Here is a 19,480-nt window from a genome sequence, read left to right as displayed (position 1 = left end):
AATCGATACGGCTGACTTAAAGGTCGTGACCTGTAAAGGGTTAACACCACATTGGGCTGAGATCAGGCGAGAGAGCAAAGTGTCCGCCCAGGCTGGAATGTAAAAACTCATGCTATCCTCTCTCATGCTAGCATTTCTCTCTTTATATAACATGCACTCAGCATTCTAACAACAAACAAGTTAATTGTTTCAAGCACTGTTGATGATTTCTTGAGCAGAGTTGTTGCATAGTGTAGTCATAATCCATCATTATGCAAGAATTCGTAAACCTGGCAGCCTATCTAAACTGAGAGAGAGAAGCTAAAGAGATAGGCCCTCAAAATGCAGAAAGACAAGTGGCTGTTGGCGGCCGTGTCTCGGGCCTTTGAGGGCAGGCCTCACAGGTCAACTAAATTAAAGCGTCTGATGTCTGCATCTACTTTGATCAGCTCCCCTCTGGAGTATCAGGCAAAAGGGGAGCTGACGTTTTGAATCAGATCGCTAAGTGCTTGGTCAGGGCACAGGAAGAGCAGTCGCATCTCTAATTACGGTCCTCACACTGTTGAACAAAATGAGAGAGACGGAAGGAACAGCCTGATCGGTTACTCAAACACCAAGGTGAAGTGAAGGTGGAAGAGAGATACAGAAAGATATATTTGGGCAGTAACATCATACAGAAGCGTCCAGCAATGTGACAAGCTATGCACCATTAAAACTGAAATTTTTCTTCTCATTCTTTCTAATTACTATGGATGCAGCTTTTACAGCCTCATTTTAATGACTTCAAAATACTTTTAAAAACTCATTTGTCTCACTGCAGAACCACTTAATAGGGTCATAATGAAAAATCCAATGTCCCCCTTTAACAAAAAAACCTTGATGTATCATTCATTTTTTGTAGGTTTTTTTCATAAACAGTGAAAAAACAGCATTAATTGGAACTAAAATGTCTCATTCTGAATTAAATTATGTCTGTCACTAACATTATAAGTGGACTTCAGGGAATTTGTTTTTAATGAAATTACCTCTAAATGAGCTGCAATCCACCTTGTTTTTCAACACGGATGTAAGCTATTTTCTGTGAATGTGAAATACTTCCATTCATTAGCTGCTTTAAGTACTGCAATAAACTTGAAGAAAATAACAAACTGCACTAAAACTATATGAGCTACAAACCAGTGTTTATGATTACAAAAATTCATAAAAATAATATGATAAATTAAGTTTTTGTACAGCTATAACAACAAACTGGCTGAGACTGGAAGCCTTGCATTTTCCAGTTACAATATTCAAATAGTTAGAAATCTAATTTTACTTGATCTACTGAGAAAAAAGATCTTGATGTACCATTAACACACTCTTCCTTTCCAAACTGAAAACATCCAAAACAGTACAGAAAGCATTTATTGAAAAAAAGCTGCAAAAAATATCCATTACTTCTGCTTTGCCAAATTACTCACATAAGTAGAAAAATGTATGATATGATATCGAACTAAAATTACTGTCAAAAAAATACCTAAAATCTTGATGTTGACAAAAAAGGTTCATGTTATCCGTCAACTTTGTTTGTACCGCACTTTTAAAGAGTACTGGTTTTTGAGAAAGAGTAAATTTACACTATTTGTAAACCAAGAGAGGCAGAGTGAAAGTGTGAGGGAATGAGAAATCGCTTCTGCAGTGCAGACGGGAGCATGTCAGAGAGTTATAACAGCGCGAGGCCTTTGGGAATTGCAGCAGTGACGGTTCTGTGACACGGGAGACATCAGAGCTTGCTCTCTACATCACTCACGGCCTTGTCTGCGCACCCAACCCCACCCCAGACACTTGCCCTCAGTCACAGGCTCCAGCTTGTCTGACAACCACCACCACCACTCCTCCATATATACTTGCTTTACTTCATCTCTCTACCATTTTGTGCTCTGCATCTGCCTCATTGGTTTATGGATCCCACCCTTCGTAATCATTCAGCCCAGATCGAGTCAGAGAGACGAGATGAAAATCAATTCTTTTCCTCTGCCCCCACTTCCACTGACCACTTTTCTGTCGTTAAGCAGAAGCTGTTAACATCAGCCATCTAAGCCCTGTCGGACATGCAAGCGGACATCTGGGGTCATATGAAGTTCAGTCTTATCCGGGTGATCTCCATCACTGAGGCTGCCCCCCCCGAATCTTCTGTCTGTAACCCTCCCAGCAGTAGATGAAAGCCAGTCACCAGCTACAAACTGTGATGGATGCAGTGCTACATCCTCTAAACTGCCCACTTCTCAACCCCTGGCCTGTGTCTCTCTGCACTGCAGGCCCAGGAGAAGCACACTTGAGGAGCGTGATGGATGTCACATGCGGTCTGCTGATCAAAGCCTTGCAGGCAAACACTTATTTACACACGACTTATTACAGATGAAGAATGAGATGCTTTCCATGCAAGCCCCCAGTCTAAGAGTCACTAGAAAGACACTAGACTCACTAGAGAGACACCCCGCCTACCAGACCAGCTTAAACCAGCGTGAGTTTACATGCTGATCATCACTGGTTTATGTCAGTTAGTGACTAAATCTAAATCTAATATTCCTTAAAACAAGATCAGTTTACTCTAGAAGCAACACTACATAAGATATTAAGACTTGTTTTTGTAGATTATTTCAATAAATGTTTTGAACATAATCTTATTTTGTCTTACTGCACTGGCAAATTTTTCACTTGTTTTGAACTTGTTAATATTTAAAATGAGTGGAGAAAAAAAATCTGCCACCACAGTAGTAAGACACCTGCATTAAAGATACAGTCGCAGAAAACATGCCTTAATATTTGATGCAGTGTTGCTTCTTATGTATCTTGTTTCAAGGATTTCTAGACATTTTACTAGAAAATATGGCAGCAGCAATTCTGCACAGCAGAAAAATAAGAAAAAAAGAAGGCAGGAATACTACACAGCAACTCTATTATATTGGGTAAAGTTTGGGTAAATATTTTGATCAATACTTTCAATGCTGAATGAAATAGAAGTATACACTTCTATTTAGTTTCAATAGAAGGTAACACTTAAAAAATATATAATAATAAAATCATAAGATGTATAAACAAAACATTAATGTATTATCTATAATAAACATTACATTAACAATGAACAATAGTATATAATTGTATTTATTATTAACATAGGTTATATGAATAATTTAAGATATATGAATAATTATAAATATAATAATAATAATTACATATCATACTATATTATTTAAAATGAATCTATATTTATGAATGCTTTAAAAAAAGGGTTGTTTGTTAGGTTAGCTCATGATACCTGATGCATTAATTAATTTAAAATAATTTAACAATATCTCATTGGAATGCAGGTATTTTAAAAGTATTTGAAACAGAACAAACTTATGCTAGTTTTTTTTTAAAAGGGAAGTTTTGTAAGAATATCAAAAACAAAATAAAGCTCTCTTACATCACATTATTCATAATGCTGTGACAAAGCTACAATTTTTCCCCCGGCCAACTGATCTTCTCCATTAGGAAACACATTAGCAAATACAGCAGTTGGCCCCACCACCCCATTACTTTCTGGCTTGTGCACCACAACTAAAACAGGGCCTGGAAAACTTCAAAAGCTCCTGATGAGCAGATTAAAATCCAGCCAGGCAGACATGATCATTATGCAATATTTATACATCCGAGTGTTTGTGGCTCACAGCAGATGAACGAGGTCTCCTGTGGTGGACCCAAGATTAACATGCACCAATGCCTGTGCAGAATCAGCGGTGAGATCAAAGGGGTTCTACATCGACTGAGTATTTCAGACTGAACGATTGATTTGCTGCGATGAACCCCACCCAGAGAGGTTCACCCAGAACTCGACGCTGTTCCAAGACGAACATAATAGGAGATGAAAGGGGAACTATATATAGAAAGCGTGAGTTGTGATCACCGCGCACCCGAACAGAGGCTTTTGCAGCAGAATAGAAGCTCAAAATGGGGCGGAAAACGACGGCGGCTGCAGGTCTGACGGGACGAGGGGAGAGAACGAGAGGTCACAGCATGAAGAGTTTTATTGTTGTAATAAAAATGTACTCTTACCGTCGCAGTCGCCCAAGTGAGAAGTGTTTCCATGCTCGACGTCTTGCTCGAAGGGAAGCCTGTGGTGAAAGAACAGTAGTAGAATCATTCATCAGCAAACCACATAAACAGGCCATAAAACTGCACCATCTGAATTACAGTAATACCTGTGTATTTTCTCACTCTTTCTTTGAAAGAAAAACACCATTTTAAATGCTGTCTTGAAGGGCAATTCTAAAATGCTCCTCTTGGCTTTGATAATAAGCAATATTGCAAATTAAAAGCCTGTGCAGGATGAGTGCAGAAACTCAATCTGTGCTTGTGATCAGATCTTGTACACACAGAGGCATCACAGTGCTCTATTAGAGATGTTCTGTGTTACCTTAAAGCCACATTAATGAAGAAAAATGGCAGCAGTCGACTCACGAATGGCTTCCTTCCAACCGCATAAGTCAAACAGAGGAAAGGCCGAAGGCTACGCACAGCAGAAGCGTGCATTGGGGGACCAGCCTCTTTCCACTACCGTCGGCAATTAGTTAAAGCCCAGGACAACAAGGCAGCCAGGGGTCTTTTACTGCCAGGGTCTTAGTTTTTCAGAAGATACGTTTACACCCGTGTGGTTAAACGCTTTCTGTGAAATGTCTATAAAATATAATGTTTCTACAACCTGCAGGCGCAAAGCAGTAATCTCCACAACTCCTCTGAGAGAAGATGGCTGTTTTTCTTTTTATACTATAGCGGTAAACCACCCCGAGAATTTAAATGAGCACACAGATTCCTTCCCGCCGCTCTCCTGAGGATGAACGTTAGCCATACTGTAGAAATTGAGAAGCACATAAAGACAGATAAACAGCCGACAGAACGTTCCTGTACTTGTTTTGCATATTCACGGTTTGTGTATATTAGCAAGTGGCAGTAATTAGAACTACTTCTGTATTGTTTTTCCACTGTGAAATTCAATTGGTGAGAATTTTTCAGCATTATGCGAGACGGAATCGATCGACAGGTTGACCGTCCTTGGTAAATCAAATCAGATCCAGCCAGAGAGCTGTAATTGCATAACGGCGCTGAGGTAAAATGTCTCCAAGTTTTGATCTCAGAATACCGGCAGACAACCTGTATTTGCACACAAAACTCAATAAAACTGTCTCTCTGAGGATGGATATAATTTCACAAGTGTATTTAAATGGAGGCACAACACAAAAAGCAGTTTTTTAGATGCTTTGTCTGAAAGATGGAACCCTTTTTGTTTATGTAAAAAGATGTTGTGTTATCAGGTACATTGTCGAAACTCACCTGGTACCTGCACGGAGGAAAGAGCAGGTGCTTCCTCTGGTCCAGCCGCAGTAGGGATCCCGTGAGGCGATGCAGTTTCTGTGAAACAACAGAAAAAAGAAAGTATGATACCCCTACAGCGCCAGACTGTATATAGTTTAATTCCGCTGGATTTCATCCAAGTATGATCCACCTGGTTCAGTGCACACATTAGATGTGTGACATGTGTTAGTGCGCCTCACTGGGCTGCACCGATGGCCCATGGGCACAGACACAGAGCACGGGCTGGTGCCTGTCCCTGACCAGTGATCACAGGAACACAGAGCTATCCTAGAGCTGAAAGCTATAAAGAATTGCTAGAATTGTACTTAAAAGGACAAATGGTTCAGGCACTACATGATGTCACTATTCATGCTAGTATTTTAGGGGTAGGTTTAAGTTCTGGATTAGCTTAAATAGCTTTATTTAACAACAGTATCAATGAGTCAGTGGGAGGTTCCCAGATGCATAGCTAGGTAAATGTATGGGTTTGTCCACAAAATTTAGACAAACATGAAAAAAACTCCCATTGGGAACATTTTAGGATATTGGAACCGACCCTTATTGATTAAACCATCAAAATATGAGTAGTATGTTATATTGGGAAGAAGACAACACTAAACTTGGTTAAGATATTTAAATGACAAAAATTAGCAATAGATAAATAAAAAAGGCAAACTATAGTTTATCATGGACTATGGATTTTATTTTACTATGCAAAAATGCATATAAAAACAAAAAGCTCATGAAATAAAGCATATGTTGTCTACAGTATAATTAGTTATTAATATTTTGTTGGTTCTCCTTGTTTTTGATTACAGCAGCTATTATCTAGGAATCCGCTTGTTAAGTCTGATGTCACGTGTCACCATTTCACATGTTCAAGCGCTCTATTAGATACCAAAAGCAAACAACAAACAGTGCTAATATACTGTACATTCAGTGTGCTGTGAAAAATCATGATCATAACTTATCTCCATAGCGAAATCTCAGTTGGCCAGAGAGTGATTCGTCTTTTATAAATCTTTAAAATATTGGTGTCCGGGACGCCATGAGCTCGGAGACTGTAGTGTACACTGTAACGTTTTAAAAGCTTAAAAGTGTGATATGATTAAATAGTGCTCATAAATGGCTGTTGAGATAGTATATGGAGGCTTGGACCCAGAAACAGTATTCCGTACATCACAACTTAACAAACGAATAAGCTTTGCGCATATGTCATGCATAATATCTTGCCAAGCCTTCTTAAATTTTTCCCAAAGGTGAGATTCATTCATCAGCTTTGTTTGAGGTATAGAATTTCCCAAAGGTTTTCAATGGGATTAAGTAAAGCCTTTGTTGCATGTGTGGTGTGTTTTGGATCGTTATTGTGTTAGAAATGACACGTTCGATCTCCAAACAGATGCTCCATACTGACTTGTCCCCACTTCTTGGTTGTCTTTGCAACTTGGACAGGAGCATTGTCTTGTTGAAGAGCAACATCTGATAATTCCTCTTTAGATAACTTTTCAATTGTGGAAAGCAAGCCATTCTGCAATATTCTCCAGCACTCCAAAGCATTAAATTACTTTTCACAGTAGCTCACCAATACCAGCAGCTAAAAAGGCATCCCACACAATGACACCTCTTCCTCCATGCTTCACTGTGGTAGAGATGCATTTATTATTATATTTCTCACCAGATTTTCAATAGACACCACTCTGGAGCATCACCATGCAACTCGTGTTTCATTGTGATTCATCACTCCACGCAACTTCCCATTTTTTGCCAAAAACTTCATTCTGTCTTTGATGTTTGTTTTTCTGAGACAGCACTGGCTTTTTAAGTAGTGCATTTGCTTAAATTTAGTTAATTTCCTGACCAATAATTTGTGGTTAAGACAATTACAAGCTTAGTGTTTAGCCATTCTGGGAGTGTGAGAGTGTGTGTGTGTGTGTCACTTACTTCATGCAGCGGGAATAGAGCTGGCAGCGTGCTACAGGCACTTTGATCACGCAAGAGGGAAAAGCCAGTAGGAGGCTGTGACTGATGCGGTCCAGCGTGAGAGAGAGCAGCTGCCTGGCCTGAGGAGAGTCCGTCCCACACCTGGAACACACACGGTCCAAATCAATTTGCAACAAATTAAAAGAGTGCAGGGAGAAAGTCAAACACAATTTACACAGAGAAAACACTCAAGCACATTTTGATACAGAATGACCTTAATAAAGCCTAAACACTCAAGCCTAACATAGTCTGATAATGTTTATCGGAACTCGATATACACACACACACTATATACTATCCTTTTAACACATTAGACATTGGACCTAAGTTATGAAAGTTTGCTGTCATCTTGAAACTAATATTATTAAAGATCATGAAAAATTTCCACCAAGGCCATCTATCCATTAAGATACCAGCTTGTTATATGCGTCTAATGAACCGACACTAACTTTCACCCTCTGAATGAAAAATAGGATGAGGCGTAAAGGGCTTCAAACAGAAAACGCGTGTCGTATTAATGCAATATCATATTAATGTGTTGTCACTTTGTGCCTGGCCTCAGTAACTAATCAGATTGATATCTGGGAGTCTGGCAGCCGCCCACTCCTCTGTGCTTTACACTTAATTGGCACTTACCACTTAGAGTATCTCTTTTGCACTTGCCATGCTGGCTTGAAAGCACATTTGTTTGTATACATATACACACATACATGACATATGGTTATAGAAACGTTTAGGATAATGGCCTCAATAGCAGCGGAGATATCATTAGTACTTTATGCATTGGATCGGAGTAATGAGCCACACTTACCAAAGGCCATGAGAAAGGAGATCAAGCTCACTTCAAAAAGTCATTTTCCTAATCAGCATTTTAGTGTTATTTTACAGAAAGAAAAAAAAAAATTAAAAACAGATAAATTTACTTGAGAAGCAAAAAGATATACAGACTAGAAAATCTATGTTGAAAATATAACTCAAACAATTAAAAATTCATTAAATTAATTACATTATATGGCAAATATTATTCTGATTAATCATATATATATATATATATATGAGTTCAGAAATTTGTCATCTGAAATTTTCTTCTAGAATGATCATTTTTATCAAGCTTGTATATTCAAATTCAGTCATTTTACTTTAATGGCAATGAAAATTACCTATTAATTGTCATTTAAGTGAAATTAGTGAACTTAAATATACGAGCTTGATAAAAATGATCATTCTAGAAGAAAATTTCAGATGGCACTTAGAGGCTTTTGCATCTGAAACTCTTCATACACACAATATGTATATACACAATATGTATATACAATCATATAGGTGAATATGTATATACTGTGCCACTAAATTAACATTTAATTGACAGCCCTGGTTGAAAAATGCGTAGTGAGAGAGAAAAAAATGAATGAATGAATCATTGCAGTCGTACAGCTCCTTTTTTAGGCAGCCAAAACAAGTAATGAAAGAGAGAAACAGGAAGAGAACAGAGAGAGGGTGAGATAAAGAGGTGCCACTGGCAAGTTTAAACTGATTTACGAAGAAAAAAGCTGGCTCTCTTGACACGTGAGTAGGAGAGCAAAACAGAAGACGTAAGAGATGAATATGAACCACTGCTATAGTTAGATCACAGAAAACAAGCAAGAAAAAGACTATTACATAGACAAAAGCCAGACAACTTACACAGAAGATACAAAGACAGTGAGATAAATGGAAAGCGTTTATAAAAAAAAGAGATTGACATGAATTAACACCCAAGCCAGCCATCTTAATTGTGTTTGTTTCGCTACAGTGTCTTGATCGATATGGATGATGACACATGCATTTTTGAGCAGTTTCCATCGGTCGCGGCCTCCCTGACCCTGCGCGTGTCAAATGATTTACCTCTTTACCGCCGTGTGATGAGAGATGGCAGAGGTTATACAAGGCCAGCATGATCGGAGCCTGATCTGATTACTCCATCTACACTCCTCTGATTAGCCTGTTTCCCGCTGCGCTTAGACAAAGCTAGCACTGTCAAAGCCGCCATTCTCACCACACACACACTCCTACTCTGATAAACTGCATGGACATTTTTAGTGATTCGTGCTGATTCATGTTTTATCAAGGGTCTTTGTTTTGTTTAGCTAATTCTGTGTTTGGAAATTAACACCCTGCAGACAGGCTAACCAGATTTACAGCAGTTTTTTGCTTTAGACTAGAGTGTAAAAAGTTTCTCGGTTTTTTAATTAGTGGTATAGAATGTGCGAATGTGAGGAGAAACAGAATAAACAGCATTTTGTCTGTTTGAATCAAGATGCAATTAGCACAATATCCATGGAAAATGAGTGTTGCTTGCAAACTCCTACCACCTTCAGCAAGAAATAATGACCAGCTAACGCCCCATCTGTTTGCATGCTGTGGCTTGTGATTCTCCACCAATATACAATCACAAAAGGGCACGTTTCAAAATTAACCTCTACCTGTCTGGGTTGTAGCCTTCCAGTTCCTCGAGGAACACATTGCTGTTCGTCACAGTGTTATCCCTGTTAGGGGTAACGAGGAATTTGAGGATGGTCCCTCGGCTGGAACCCAGGAAAAGGACTGTCTGGTTACCATAGGGACCGGCGTTTGTGTCCACCACCATTTTGTTGAGCTGGTATCTGAAAGCAACAGAAGACAACTTAATTAATTCTCAAATGAGACCGAATGTGGAAGAGAGGCATTAAATTGTAAACCAAAACCTGCTGCCAAAATAACAAAACGCATAAATCCGAAAAGCAATTTGCATTGACAAACTGGCATATCTTGAGGAAACCAAAACTGCTCTACTAGGATGATTCAGCTTTCTAAAATAAGACTCATCTCCTTGAGTGTTTAAAATGACACAAACAACTTGTCACCATAATCTTGTTGTGCCCTGTGGGATGCTGAGAAACCCCAGCTGCTGGAACCCCATAGTCTGAAGACTGAGATTGGACAGATACTAATGCAAGCAGACGACACAGGCTGGAACTTAGAGAAGAAAAGCATGACTGGGTGAAGTTAGCAGCTAGTGTTCTTTTGCTTGACTTTTGCCAGCTTCTGAAGTTTGAAGTTGGTCATTTGCTGGCCCAAGGTAGTCTAGGTGGTTGATGGACTACCAGATGGTGTGATTAAGTTTGACTTGATAGCTCAACTGGAGCTGGTACTCCACTCGTGACAAACTGGATACCATGTTCCCTGAATGACCTGGTTTTAACAGTAGACAACCTGGTCTAGGCTGCCTGAGAGAAAGTTGTCCTCACCTGACCATGGTCCTAACAATCCATGGTCTCTGACCGAGCGATGGGACGGCTTCATCCATCAGCGGATGGGTCTTGACAAAAGTTAGCATATCATCGGGGAAAGAGTTGGAGGAGTTGAACTTCGTGCCTTGAATGGCACAACCACCCGGCCTGAGAAATTCATAAACACAGCGCATTATTATAAACTTTCTCTCTGCAGGTTGGCATTTGAGGACATAAAACACTCTCTAAAGTTGTAAATGTCATTTCATTCAGTACCTCGGTTTGGGCACAACCTCATCCGGAACAGGTGTCCATATCGACTCGGGCGATTTCTGCTCTTTAAATCTTCCATCAAACACTCCAGCCAGCTGCTCCATGTCGAAAGCACACACTGCAGAGCCAGGAATGCTGCAAAAACATGGCACAATGTTCGTATTATGTGATACTCAGACCTGTTCTGTTTCCGTGATACTCAGATCTGTTCTGTTTCCATGATACTGCTCTGTGCTGGAGGAGGCTTGCAACACCAAATGGATTTCATTTATCACTAACATGTCGAAAAAACATTAGTTGAGAGCCTTGAAAGGTCCATACAGTGGGTAGTTGGACAGTCATTTCAAGGTAACTAGAGCAGAGAATATTGTCCAGAGCTGTCACAGGAAACATTGGGTGACTGCAAGCTCTTCCAGTCCTTGACCTTTACCTCCCACTGAGGAACTATTCAAGAACGCAGCAATACACAAATGCAACAGTGAGAAACATTATTGGGTTTCTCCAACAATAATACAAGTGGCTCAATAGAAAGCCACATGATGAATCAGAATTCAACATGACCAATACTCATATGGAGCACAGGGTCATACACACAAAGACAAAACAACAATAGGGTAACAGATTACACTAAAATAATGCAATACACATTAACAAAACAGAAAATGTAAAACAAAACATAATAAACTAATGTATATTAATGAAAACAAAAATAAGAAACTTAATTATCTATATGAAATATATTCATATGTCTTGTCAAGCAGGGACTTGTCCTTGGGAATGTCGTTCTTCCGTGTAAAATTACATAATTATTTTTTTAGTTTTTACTCGCAAAGTCCAAAAATGTACATATAATGTAAAATTGCATGTAATTCGAGGTTTGGAGCATTTCGTTTTTATTGTATTGTATTTTACACCTAAAGTTGTCCAATAAACTGTTTATTTATTTTAGTGTATGTGACATTGTAATATGGAAATAATTAGTATTTCTATTACTTAGACTTGGAATCAGGGACTTAAATCAACCCCTAGCAATTAGCATCTTCATACCATGAACAAGGAATACCTTAAAATGTGTGCTTTGTCTTCTTATTGCATCTCTTAATGTATAATGTTTCCTTCTTGAGCATCAGTGAATGTTTTCACCTTTTGTAATAATTGTGTATGAGTCCCTCTGTTAACCTCAGTGTGAAAAGATGGATCTCAAAATCATACCGTCACTGTTGAAAAGGGTACAAATATGCGGAAGATGCTAGAAAACCAAAGAATGTGCAGGAACTGGAGGATTTTTCTGAAGAACAGTGGGCACTGATGAGGACAAACAAGGGACTCCATCAATCACAAAACATAAAAACAGTCGTGGATCATCCAGGAAACAACACACAGCATTACGATTCAAGTATATGTAAACTTTATTTTTACATTTTAAGGTTTTTTGTGTAAATGCAAAAGTAATTTTATCTTGTTCACTCTTTCAAATAAATTCAAAAGGGGAAATTGGTCTCAAAAGGGGGTTTTCACAATGGTGCCATATAGAAAGATTTTGGGTTCTCAAAATAAACTTTCATTGATTAGTTCTTAGACCATTTTTACTTAGTGTGAAGAACAATTTAATAATTTAAAGAACTTTTTTCACTATAAAGCACACTTTTCCACTTGGATAGGTTCCATGGATGGATAGGTGCGATAGAGTGCAAACTGTATGTAAACATCTGTTATGTGAAACAGCTTATTCAGGACAATACTAAATAAAAAAAAAAAAAAGTATGATCTCTCTTATTTTGTAAAAATGTATAATATCTTGCATATTCTGCAAGGGGTATGTAAACATGAATATGAGCAGAACTGTTTGTTTGTTATGGATTTTTTGTAAATCTTACACATCTCAGTTTCTCCATACAGCAATTTTTATGAAAGATCTCAAAATGCACGTAAAAATACATGAAGGGAAACCCAAATCGTGATTGCATCTCTCTCTCTCCTCCTACTGCAACACTGAGCTTCATTCTCTAAACTGTCCTGAAGTGATTTGTCTCTGGTGAAGTGACAGCTTTCAGCACTTAAAGACTTTCTTAAGAGAGAAGAGAGAGTCATACAGGTGAGTCAGTTCAGTTCTCGTTTACGCCCACTCACTCTATCCTTCTCTACTTCCTCCTCAGATTCCTGGCACTGACATACTTTATAAGTACAAGCCACAGCTGTATTCTCATGCATCCTTGACACAGGTGAGTCGTTCACTCCCTCTCCACCACTCTCTTGAGCTCTATAGCTCTCACAATCTTCTTGGTGCACACAGTAAGTTTGTCACCCAGGATTCTATGGGCTATGACTCTAAGAGATTGGGTGGCAGGTTCAGGTCTGGATGGAGTGACACCCAAGCTGACCTGGCAAAATCACCCATGCTGATCTGGGCTTTGTGGTCAGTATAAACCGTGCTCGAGTATGTCTTGCTGGGTTTGGAAGGGAATTAATGTGAGAGTCTGTAAAGCTCAGGGGCAGAAGCAAGGATAAACAGCTGTCTCCAATAGCATTGTGGGACACATCTGCAACATGTCCACTGGTTGCAGTGGGTTTTAATGTGTGTGTGTGAAAGCATAGGCCAGAAAGCAGCTGAGAATGACCTACTGATTGACAGAGCTGAAACTGTTTAAACGGTTCAGCTTCAGCATTCAGGCAATTTTCTGACAAGACCTCATTAGCCTCATATCAGCCTGAACATCAATGTCATCAGTGTGACACACTGCAGACCCTCCAAAAGGCCTGACAGGTGAACAACTTGCAGCATTGGCAGAACACGGCTTTCTCTTTTTAAAACAGAATATTACTTATGCATTCTTGTTTTCTTTTCTTTTGTTACAACATTTCTTTCACATACAAACTTATTTTATACACAAACATTAAACTAATATTGTTTATTATTATTTACTTTTATTATTTTTGTTGCATTTTATGAATAGTTCAGGTTTCTTACAGCCGTAATTCAGTTTACAATACCACCCACAAAAACCCACCATTTATGCTACTGTATCTTTAAAATGTTAATGTAAAAATTAAATAAACTCAGTTATAATTGGCCTACCTGAATACTGAATAGCTCCTGATTGTGACATATGAAGATTTCTAAATTACCAGTTTCAGTTTAGTTTACAAAAATGGTTTGAGTGCAATAAAACATTTTTACTAATGATTTTAATTGGTCTTTTTTGAATGGTTTGCCAGCATTTCAGCATTTAGAATATATATATATAGGTAAAACAAGCAAAATTTTACTTAAGCAACAACAGTGCATAAAATACCTAATCAAACCAAGTCTTAATATTTTATGCAGTGTTGCTTCAAGTATATTTATCTTTATCTTCAGATATTTGAACTGGAAAAAAAAAAACTGTTTTCCACAATGTGAAAAATTTGATAGTAATTGATGACAGAATTATTATTTTTGAGTATTACTTTAAACAAATTTGAACTGTAAATATAATGCAATGATTAGTAAAGGAAGTCTGACTGAATTACTGTAATGTCTTCCAGTTTAAACAGAAAAGTTCCTCAGTCTCTTTCTGTATGTCTCATCTTGGAGCTCTGTCAAAACGCTTCTCCTTGCTCATTCCTTTTTCCTCTTCACCTTTATGAGCTCTCTCTGTCTCCACTCTCTCTTTAAAAGTCCCTCAGCTGCCTCAAACCCGAGCGTGTGCCTCTCCAGCAGATTCTGGCCTTCTTTCATTTCCCCCTTCAATCTGAACTCAGCATCCTCCTCCTGCATCCACCATGATCCACTGAGAGGATGATCTCACCTGCAGCCTCTCATTTACAACAATCTCACTTCATCTCTCCTGCTCTGCTTGGAGCCTCGACCTCACACCTCGAAGCATCGGGAGCTCAAATGAGATGCAAACACCTCTCTCCCGCCTGCTCTGTTTCTGTGAGAGTAAAACCGGTCTTCTATACAGAGAATATTCTGAAATACTTAATATGTATGAAGGCTCTTTAATGTTTTATTGGAACATATTTGATTCACCAAAGACTCATCTTCTTTTGAATGCTAGTGTACTATCTAGGAATGACCCGAGCCATGTCTAGGGATAAGAATATCTTGGACACTTGGAGGTGAGCTAAGATTTATCTTGAACTTGTAAACAACCTCCCAGAACTCCTAGCAACCATACAGCAAGCCCTGGAAATCATCCTCAACACCCTAGCACATGCTTTGACTCATGTGGGCAACGCAAGTTCCCCCCTTTTCTTTCCATGATTTCATGTCATCTACTACAGTCCATGTGCACTAAACAAAGGGCAAAAAAAACTGTATTGATGCTTTATACAGCAAAGTATAATGGAGAGAAATTATGACTCATTTTTTCCAGTCATGGTTTCAGGAAGAATTTTTCCCATTAATTTCCTCCAGAGAGATTTAAAAAACATTCTTCAATGAAGAATAAGCCATGAACCAAACCAACCACCTCTGAAATGAATCATAGCATTGCAAACTTTGATTTGAAGCAAACAAGCATACCACTCTTCGAAAGTTTGGGGTCAGCAACATTTTTTTTTAAAGAAATTAATACTTAATTTTTAATATTTAATTATTAATAATAAAATAGAAATTTTATTAAGCAAGGACACTTAAATTTGATCAAAAGTGACAGTAAAGACATTTGTTATATATATATATATATATATATATATATATATATATATATATATATATATATATATATATATATATTCTATTTAATTTCGAACTTTCTATTCATCAAAGAATCCTAAAAAATGTATCATGATTTCCACAGGAATATTAAGCAACACAGCGGTTTTCAACATTAATTTCAACATAAAAAAAGGTTTCTTCATCAAATCAGCTTATTGAATAAGCAGTTATGTATAACTGAAATCAGTTAATTTAAATGTTAATCATATTTCACAGTATTATTGTTTTTACTGTATTTTGATCAAATAAATGCAGCCTTGGTGAGCATAAGAGACTTCATTCAAACATTACAAAATCTTACCAACCCCAAACGTTTGAACGGTAGTGTATATGAAAATAAGAACCAAGTAAAGTACAAGACTACAGTACATGTCTCTTTTATGAAGGAACTAATTAGGAACTACAAATTAGGGTTATTCATTCAAATCCCTACCAAGTACAAGCTATTGTGACTCTTGGCTTGGCTTATTTTGAAAAAAAATGTGCATGAATATTTAAAGTAAGATTTAAAATTTAAAACTGCTCATGTATAAAAAAACAGCTTTTATGAGAAACCATCAAAATGTTCAAAATCCGCAGAATAGTCCTGTAACCAATCTCCATTTAGCATGAGTCACCACTGACTTTTAGACGATCTGCACTTTATTACAGTCCTTCCCATAATACTTATACCCATCTCAACCACATCCCAGAATGCCCTCCTCTCATTCCCATAGTCCTCCCCTGCTGCTGCGTCTGCCACGCACTAACCGGTCCCGGCAATTTGTCTGAGAGCTCTTTAACAGACCACACATCCTCCCGGCAGGCTAGCGAAGCCCCCTGCGCTGTTTATAGAGGACTGCAGCTGCAGACGGGAATGCTTGTACAGCTGGACGCTCCCTGCCACTGCACCTCAGCGCTCCATCTCTTACTGAGCCCGCCGTGGATCCGTGCCCTCAGGATAAGAGAGGAGGAGAGGAACCCTGGCTCTATATGAGCCAGATGATAAAAACGTTTTTAACTCTTGTGAAGGAGAGGTGGGGGAAGACGTGGGCTATTATTGACCGCCTCATTCATTCGTCCTTGAGTATCCCCCCCTAACACACACACACACACACAAATACTCATCCTTCATCTTTTTCTCTTCCCATCTCGACCCCCCAGAGCAGCCATTAGCAGGCTGAGATGTTATTAGACTTGGCATTTGCTGAGGTTTGGCCCATGCTCTGACATAAATACACATTTGCATGCTGGGAGTCCTGCCCTTCCTCCATCATTCAGAGGGTGCTCGTTGCTCTTCATTTGTCGCACACACACAGGTCTCATAAAAATATTACAAATCATACACGCTCTTACACACACTGAGGACATAACTCAAGATATAACAAGATATTAAATGAATTTTCAACTGATGTAGAGTCTGAAATTTGACTAAGTCTTATTTCACTTTCAAATAAAAAACAAAATCATTCTAATCATTACATTTAGATGACCTTTGCATCCATCAAATGCTTACTCAAAGTAAATATTTAAAAACATTAATGATTCAATAAAACTGTTAAATGTAATCTTTAGTAAATCTCAATAGGAATATACTGTACAATATAATACTGTGATTGCTAAATAATTGTTTAAACATTTTATTTTAAATTTATTTCGAATTTTTCATTGATTTAGTCTACATATTCAAGTTTTTGGTGATTTTGTTTTTGAAAGAAATTAATACTTTTATCAGCAAGGATGATTTAATTTGATCAAAACCAAAAGTAAAGACATCTGTTGCAAGATTTAAAACAGATGCAGCTCTTTTAAAAAAAAAAACTTCTATCAATCAGATAATTCTTAAAAACATCAAAACATTAAAAAGAAGCACGCCTGTTTTCAACATTGATAATAAGAAATAATAGATGCTGAAAATTCAGCTTTGCCATCACAGGAATAAATTACATTTTAAATTATATTAAAGTAAAAACAGTTCTTTTAAACGTGAATAATGTCACGAAATGACTGTTTTTACTGCATTTACTGATCGAATAAATGCAGCCTTTATGAGCATGAGACTTTTTTTTTGGGTGAACTGTCCCTTTAAGCACTGCAGTCACTCTCATACCTTGATCACACACACTGGTAGAAAAGTGCATACATGAACCATTTTCTATCAATTTTCTCTTCTCTTCATTTCCTCTCATAGTAATGACTCGTTCAGCGTCTTCACTCCCATCCCTTTTGACAGCCCTCCCTCTTTTCATGTTCTCACATTCTTTCCTGTAATTATTTCCAGCAAACTCCATCAAAACATGCACTTGCTTCCTGATCCCAAAAATATGTTTTGTTGTTGCTTTCCTCTCTAAGTGTGTCATTTTGGTGACAGCCTGTCAGCATGTGTACATCTCCCCACATCAATTCAATTCCTCATTCTTACATCAATATATATCTCTTCCCCTTCCCGTTCTGTCACAGAGCCTCTCTACATGCCATTAAAACCTGCAATAATATTCCCTGCAGTGTCGCACCAGTGCTCTATATTCAGAGGTTTTTCACCCACAATCCCACAGGACGACCTAAACCCAGAGCGATTGTACCCGTTTCCCAGTGCTCTGCTGTTGCCACCAGCCTGTGATATTTCCAGCTCAACTGTCTATCAATGAGGCTGCTAATGCACTATATTTGGGAGTTTATCTCTTGAGATTCACAGTCTGGTTGGAATCAGGTGGTTCTTAGTCTTCTTTAGCCACATTTTCAATGTGAAGGTCTATATTGCAGCTTATTCAATTAAGTGCTGCCCACTTTGTCAGAAAGAGGTCACCTATTCTATTCAATATGTCAGGTTTTTTTTTTTTTTTTAATAACAGTTTTCTTTTCGAATATAGTTTAAATTGTAATTTTGTCCTGTGATGCAAAGCTGTATTTTCAGCAGCCAATATTCCAGTCTTCAGTGCCACATGATCCTTCAAAAATCATCTAATATGCTGATATGGTGCTTAAATAATATTTCCTATAATCAATGTTAAAAACTGTTTAATATTTTTGTGGAAACAGTGATACATTTTTCTCAGGATTCTTTGATGAATATAAAGTTCAAAAGAACTGCATTTACTTAAAACTGATTTATTTGTAACAATGAAAATGTAATTACCGTCACTTAATGATCAATTGAATGCATCCTTTCTGAATAAAAATATAATATTTTTTTCTTCTTTTTTTAATCTACTGACCCTAAACCTATGAACGGTAGAGTAGATCGATTCCTAGCAAACTTTGGCAAATCCTGAGGCAAATTCTTCTACAGAAAAGCTCATTGTAAAAGCCTAGAAACTTGCGAATACAACTTTTCTCAGTAGCAGACTGATAAAAACCAGTGCACCCTGACTCCTGGAAACTGGAAGCCAGCCAATCAGAGAGAAGCTAGTGATTTCAACCTGTTTTTTTCCATTTTTGTGCGCAATATGCATCGTGGGTGGTTCTTTTCTTGTTTCTTGACTGCTGCCGAGAAAAGGTTTTCGTCAGTGTTTGCACGTAAAGGCTGTGACCCACCTGTTGGAGGGTGTGGAGAAGACAGCGAGGATGATATCCCTGCCGTGCATGCGGATGATGGGACTGGTGGAATGCAAGAGGTTGAAGTAGAAGTGCGAGTCTCCTGGTATTGAGCAGTTCAGCCGAGCTTTCAGGAAGGACGTCCATTGCTTTTCGAGCACACGCTGCGAACCGCCCTGATCTGTTTTGCACACGCGTGCTACGCGAGACACAACCACCTAAGGTCACAGAAAATGGAATTAACTTGCATATTAATTATGAATTTTAAGCATTTGATAGTACGCACATCAAACAGTACTGTATCCTCTCCGAAAAGCCCTAAATCTTTTAATCCTTGTGGGTTTTTAAGCAGATTTTGGAGAGTAGCTAGTCTGTGTAAAATGGGTAAGCTAATATAAATTCATTCATGAAA

General features: G+C 38.1%; 1 protein-coding gene across 2 annotated transcripts in view; it reads right to left on the bottom strand.

Annotated features, from left to right (window-relative positions):
- The window catches only part of sema6bb (sema domain, transmembrane domain (TM), and cytoplasmic domain, (semaphorin) 6Bb), a 117,736-nt gene that overhangs the window by 14,149 nt on the left and 84,107 nt on the right, over positions 1–19,480 (bottom strand). For both annotated transcript variants that reach the window (XM_084086753.1, XM_084086752.1), the window contains 7 exons: positions 19,069–19,286; positions 10,857–10,988; positions 10,599–10,748; positions 9,795–9,974; positions 7,294–7,434; positions 5,332–5,409; positions 4,057–4,115 (listed from right to left, as the gene is read on the bottom strand). In XM_084086753.1, the coding sequence (XP_083942879.1) occupies positions 4,057–4,115; positions 5,332–5,409; positions 7,294–7,434; positions 9,795–9,974; positions 10,599–10,748; positions 10,857–10,988; positions 19,069–19,286 (958 nt within the window). The remainder of the gene's footprint in view (positions 1–4,056; positions 4,116–5,331; positions 5,410–7,293; positions 7,435–9,794; positions 9,975–10,598; positions 10,749–10,856; positions 10,989–19,068; positions 19,287–19,480) is intronic.

Source organism: Abramis brama (assembly GCF_963993115.1).
Source record: "Abramis brama genome assembly, chromosome: 16".
NCBI lineage: Eukaryota > Metazoa > Chordata > Actinopteri > Cypriniformes > Leuciscidae > Abramis > Abramis brama.
The sequence above is the reverse complement of the archived record's forward strand: the minus strand, read 5'-3'. Positions and strand labels throughout refer to the sequence as shown.